The sequence below is a fragment of the Nerophis lumbriciformis genome, linkage group LG10 (assembly GCF_033978685.3).
Source record: "Nerophis lumbriciformis linkage group LG10, RoL_Nlum_v2.1, whole genome shotgun sequence".
In the NCBI taxonomy this organism is placed as follows: domain Eukaryota; kingdom Metazoa; phylum Chordata; class Actinopteri; order Syngnathiformes; family Syngnathidae; genus Nerophis; species Nerophis lumbriciformis.
In genome coordinates this window covers 22,304,205-22,310,204 of record NC_084557.2, presented here as the reverse complement: position 1 = coordinate 22,310,204, position 6,000 = coordinate 22,304,205, and the positions used below count along the sequence as shown (strand labels likewise).

At 42.4% G+C, this 6,000-nt stretch overlaps 1 protein-coding gene across 1 annotated transcript in view; it reads right to left on the bottom strand.

The window, feature by feature from the left end:
- Nucleotides 1-646: 646 nt before the first annotated feature.
- Nucleotides 647-6,000, bottom strand: part of LOC133612143 (SITS-binding protein) — an 89,206-nt gene continuing 83,852 nt past the window's right edge. Inside the window, exons 9-10 of the mRNA XM_061969310.1 lie at nucleotides 1,675-1,854; nucleotides 647-1,606 (exon numbers count right to left, since the gene is read on the bottom strand). Coding sequence (XP_061825294.1) covers nucleotides 1,433-1,606; nucleotides 1,675-1,854 — 354 coding nt within the window. The 3' untranslated portion in view covers nucleotides 647-1,432. The remainder of the gene's footprint in view (nucleotides 1,607-1,674; nucleotides 1,855-6,000) is intronic.

Here is a 6,000-nt window from a genome sequence, read left to right as displayed (position 1 = left end):
ATCTATATCTATCTCTACCTATCTATCTATTTATCTATCTATGATGGATAAATAGAAGTAAGGGAACTTGTCACACTTAAGAACAAATAGGCCACCCAAAGAGTGCTCTGGAGCACTTGTAGATTTTGTTCTTACCTATGAACAAATCCCAGCTAAGAAAACGTTGGTGAATACAAAAATCTCCTTAAAAACTTCATAAGTGGGCCTAAGAACAACATTTGTTCTTAAGAACGGTTGCTGAATGGGGCCCACTGATACCGCTGTTGATATTATTCATTTTTGTTTGACTACTTTTGGATTGTTTTGTGTCATCAATCAATCAATCAATGTTTATTTATACATCCCTAAATCACAAGTGTCTCAAAGGGCTGCACAAGCCACAACGACATCCTCGGTACAGAGCCCACATAAGGGCAAGGAAAAACTCACCCCAGTGGGACATGTTTGTGTGTCCTCTCAATTGCTCTGTTGATTGCTATTCTGAATGTTGCTGGGCCGAGTTTGGTTTTGGAATTGGAATTGTATTATTATGGTATTTTTTGTTGGATTGATTAATTAAAAAAAAAAAAAAAAACATTTATTTAAAATATTTTTTTTGTTAAAGAATGGATTTTTAGAATTGAAATAAATAGAAATCATGTTTTGGATGTAAATCGACTTTTTTTCAGCACCCTACCAATTTATAATTTCACAAAACACAAACAAAAGACAACACAACATTACAAATATGTGCAGGAACTGGACAGAGAATGTCCCAAACCACAAATTGACAGCTAAGTCGACCAATTGTTTTGTCCATTTCCACATGGTCGTTAGTTCCTCATTTCACTAAAATGCTCCAACTCGTGCCACATTATTCATGTAATTGAAATTAGAATTAGTTTTGTCTTTTGTTGATTTGCTTTGAGTATTTGTAAATGTTTGTCTTTTGTTCATTTGTGTAATTGTAAGTTGTTATGTCTTCAAATCACCAAAATGATTCCCGAGCGCGGCCACCGCTGCTGCTCACTACTCCCCTCACCCACCAGGGGGTGGAACAAGGGGATGGGTCAAATGCAGAGGGTAATTTCACCCCACCGAGGGTGTGTGTGACTATCAGGGGTACTTTAACTTGAATTTGTTTTCTGTAATTGTAAGTAGTTTCATGAAACGTAAGCGTCTTGCACTTCCAGGCCACCGTACGCAGAAGGACAGCAACAATAACAACAACAACAACAACAAAAAGTCAAAATATTTCAAAATCAGCCAAGAGGTAAAACTGATTAACATTGTTAAAAAAGGGAAAACAAAGACATCTTAGAATAAAGTGCAAGTATAAAGATATATTTCTACATGCTGCTCCAAGACAAGGCCTTGAGGCAGTTAATGGTCTATTGTGGAAAAGTGCAAGTTTAGAACAGCACAAGTTTAGTTTTTTTTTAAATGGAGACAATCATCTTCGCCGAAAGAAAAGACCCACCGCCTCCAAGGGCACAGGGTAGTCCTGCAGGAACGTCCCTCCATCGAACACCTGAGCGTTCTGGCTGTCCTGCCATTGGAAGCCCCCGTCAGGTAAATAAATGTCCCTCCTCACGGCCCCTTTCTCCACCACCGGTGCCACCAGAACCTAAAAGCAGGCACAAACCCGTTCAAGCAAGCACACGTGACTCAATGAGGCTCCCATCATGACGTCACCTCGTCTCCAATCATGAATTGGTCGTCGATGGCGAAGGTGAGCGGGTCTTCCGGACTGAGCCACCACATGGGCCGGTAGATGGGGCTTCCCGTCTCCTGCCACTCCTCTGCATACTTTTCTATCAGTGGCACCACATCCCTCTGGTGCTTGGTTACGTATATCCGAGTTAAGTTGAGCACCTATGAGCCACCACAAAGTTCACTTTATTGTTTCTCCAGAATCAGAATCAGAAAAGTTTTTATTGCCATTGTTTGAGAACGGGTTCACAAACTAGGAATTTTACTTGGTGCAATCGTGCAACATAAAAACACATATAAGACAGAAAAGAATAACATGAGCTGTAACTGAGCTATCAGATCTTGTTATAGTTCATGTGCCTGATGGCCGAGGGGAGAACACTATTCAGGTGGCGGGAGGTGTGCTCCACAACAGAAAACAAGACAAACTTTAGCTTTCCGGACTCTGTTATTGTCTGATGTGCTTTTTTTTTTTAGTTCTGTTTTTTTTAAAACATGCAGCAGAGACTACTTTCTCAGATGATTTACTATCTAGTGCAGGATTCTCAAACTGTGGTACGGCGGCTCCATCTAAACCAGGGGTCGGCAACACATAATGTTGAAAGAGCCATATTGGACCAAAAATACAAAAACAAATCTGTCTGGATCCGCAAAAAATTAAAAGCCATATTACATACAGATAGTGTGTCATGAGATATACATTGAATTAAGATGACTTAAAGGAAACTTAATGACCTCAAATATAGCTACAAATGAGGCATAATGATGCAATATGTACATATAGCTAGCCTAAATAGCATGTTAGCATCGATTAGCTTGCAGTCATGCAGTGACCAAATATGTCTGATTAGCACTCCACACAAGTCAATAACATCAACAAAACTCACCTTTGTGCATTCATGCACAACGTTAAAAGTTTGGTGGACAAAATGAGACAGAAAAAGAAGTGGCATAAAACACGTCCTAGAAAGTCGGAGAAAGTTATATAATTAAACAAACTGTGAGTTCAAGGACCGCCAAAATTAGTAGGACAAAACGGCGCTCGCCAAATACTTGAGTCAGTGAAGCATGTTTAATATAAACAGTGTGCTTTATAACAATTAGGGAGGTTTCCGTCATGTTTGTCCTTCAACGGAAATCATATTAAAACAATTTTTCATACATTTTTGAAAAAGCTCCAGAGAGCCACTAGGGCGGCGCTAAAGAGCCGCATGCGGCTCTAGAGCCGCGGGTTGCCGACCCCTGATCTAGGGATTTGCAGAATAATTACTTAATTAAATATTGTAATGACGAGCCGTTATCGCAGTGTTACTGTTCAAACTGTGTGTAATGTTACAGTGGCCAAAAATAATAGATATATTTGTTAAATAAAACATCTGCCTTGTTTTTAATGAATACTTAGGCCTACTTTGCTAATGGATTTTATTGTTGGTCATTATGGTGGTACTTGGAGAGCCAAACCAGCAGGCACAAGACATTAAAACAACGTTGAGAACTTGTTGAATTAGGTCCTGACGTTGAGCAACTCAAACCTAACATTGAAACAACATGCTCTTTGAAGACGTTTAATCAATGTTGGGTTCTGATGTCGATTTGACCATTGAAATGTTGTCATTTTTTCAACCATTATTCTACAGCACAAATGCAACATGCTTTTTGACAACGTTTACTCAATGTCAGGTTGCGATGTTGATTTGACCTGGTCATTTCCCAACCAACAACATGGATCCAACGTTGCACATCAGCGTTGTTTCAATTAACAAATACTATTTTTGAAACTATTTCGCAACGTTGTTTTCAAGTCAGTTTTGAAGGACATGTATGTATAAACAATGTTGTATCAATGTCTCGTGCCTGCTGGGAAGTGTTTTCTGAGGTGGGACTCATACTTGCCAACCTTGAGACCTTCGAATTCGGAAGATTGGGGGTGGGGGGTTGAGGTGTTTGAGGTGTGGGGGGACGGGGTTGTGTATATTGTAGCCCGGAAGAGTTAGGGATGCAAGGGATTCTGGGTATTTGTTCTGTTGTGTTACTGTGCGGATGTTCTCCCGAAATGTGTTTGTAATTCTTGTTTGGTGTGGGTTCACAGTGTGGCGCATATTTGTAACAGTGTTAAAGTCGTTTATACGGCCACCCTCCGTGTGACCTGTATGGCTATTGATCAAGTATGTCTTGCAGTCACTTTTGTGTGTATGCAGAAACCGCATACAACATGTGACTGGTGAAGGGGGACCAGTACTTTTCAGAGGGGGTATAGTACCGAATATGATTGATTAGTATCCCGGTACTATACTAATACCGGTATACCGTACAACCCTACGTTAAACTAAAGCATAATACAATCTTGAAAAAACAAAGTAAAGGCATTTATTTAATTATGTTAATTTTGTTATTTCACGCATAAAATTAATTATTATCATTAACAGTTTGTTTCCCAGTCATATTAATCCAAAACATGCGTCTAATCCCTTTAAACCACAACGCATTCAGGCTGTTTCCGTTTTAAATTGGAACTGGCGGAGCCGTTTCCAGTGAGGATTGGACTGCCCTTTGTCACTGATTCTGTTCATAATTTTTATGGACAGAATTTCTAGGCGCAGTCAGGGCGTTGAGGGGATCCAGTTTTGTGGCTGCAGGATTAGGTCTCTGCTTTTTGAAGATGATGTGGTCCTGATGGCTTCATCTGGCCAGGATCTTCAGCTCTCACTGGATCGGTTCGCAGCCGGGTGTGAAGCGACTGGGATGAGAATCAGCACCTCCATGTCCGAGTCCATGGTTCAGTAATGTGGACACTGTATCGATCCGTTGTGGTGAAGAAGGAGCTGAGCCGGAAGGCAAAGCTCTCAATTTACCGATCGATCTACGTTCCCATCCTCACCTATAGTCATGAGCTTTGGGTTATGTCCGAAAGGACCAGATCACGGGTACAAGCGGCCGAAATTAGTTTCCTCCGCCGGGTGGCGGGGCTCTTCCTTAGAGATAGGGTGAGAAGCTCTGTCATCTGGGAGGAGTTCAAAGTAAAGCCGCTGCTCCTCCACATGGAGAAGAGCCAGATGAGGCGGTTCGGGATTTTGGTCAGGATGCCACCCGAACGCCTCCCTACGGAGGTGTTTAGGGCACATCTGACCGGTAGGAGGCCACGGGGAAGACCCAGGACCCGTTGGGAAGACTATGTCTCCCGGCTGGCCTGGGAACGCCTCAGGATATCCCGGGAGGAGCTGGACGAAGTGGCTGGGGAGAAGGAAGTCTGGGCTTCTCTGCTTAGGCCCGACCTTGGATAAGCGGAGGAAAATGGATGGATGGATGGAAATGAAAGCTCCTACAACGCTGAATGGTGCCGTATTGCAGTATACTTCAATTCTGTATTAGAGCGAAAGGAAACACCCCTAACTGGAAAGTCACTATAGGATGGACTTTTTGTTTCTTTTTGGGTTCAAAAAATAGGGAAATATGCAGAAAAGCAATGATGTCATTGCTGAAAGATTAGACCTAAGAATCAAATCCTCATTTTGTGGTTTCGACAAAGTCCGTGTTGTTCCTGTCTCCATCCTGCTAATTCACTCGGAGGTTCCTGAAAAGGTCACATCCTCGACAGTGTCCCATGACAAAAACAAAAGCTGACGTGCCTTTCAAAAAAATGTGTTTTCATGAGAACATTAGTCGGAATGTGCTGGGTCTGACTGCAGCGTTCCATAACTGAGAAACCAGGTGGTTTGTGGTAGTACGAGCTTTTATGATAATCCACTTCCAAAGTTGTGACTTTCTCTGTGGAACACTGAAAAGAAAGGAGCACGAAGCTTCAAGCAGCGTGAAACGTCCACAAAAGAGAAGAGGCTCTTCCAAGACGCCTCTTCTGTCTCACTTCATGAATTGAGTGCCATGCAGGATGGAAAACACTGCTGCTGTCAAACGTCTGGCTTCGCAAAAAGTCTATTTTTATCTCTGACACGGCAACACAAGTCACAACCAATATCACTCGCTGCCTCCGAAAGGAAAATAAATAAGTTGATTGTCACACTTGTCAAATACTCGTGGAACCTTTAACTCCAAATCCAGTACTTTTGCCAAAAGTTGACCTCAAGTTCATCACCGTTCCTGCTTCAGTGGCTCTCAGGAGTGCCACGGAGCTATAAATCCTGAGCGGGGATAATAATTCGGAACAGATGGATCTTAAAACCACAGGTGATGTTGGGAGGGGGCCAGAGCCATCATTCCTGTTGCGAGGTGGGGTGGGAAAGTCCGGCCTCACCTCAACCCACGTCAACCCTGTTGGTGATTTTGATGTCCGTCACCGGACTCTCTGAGACC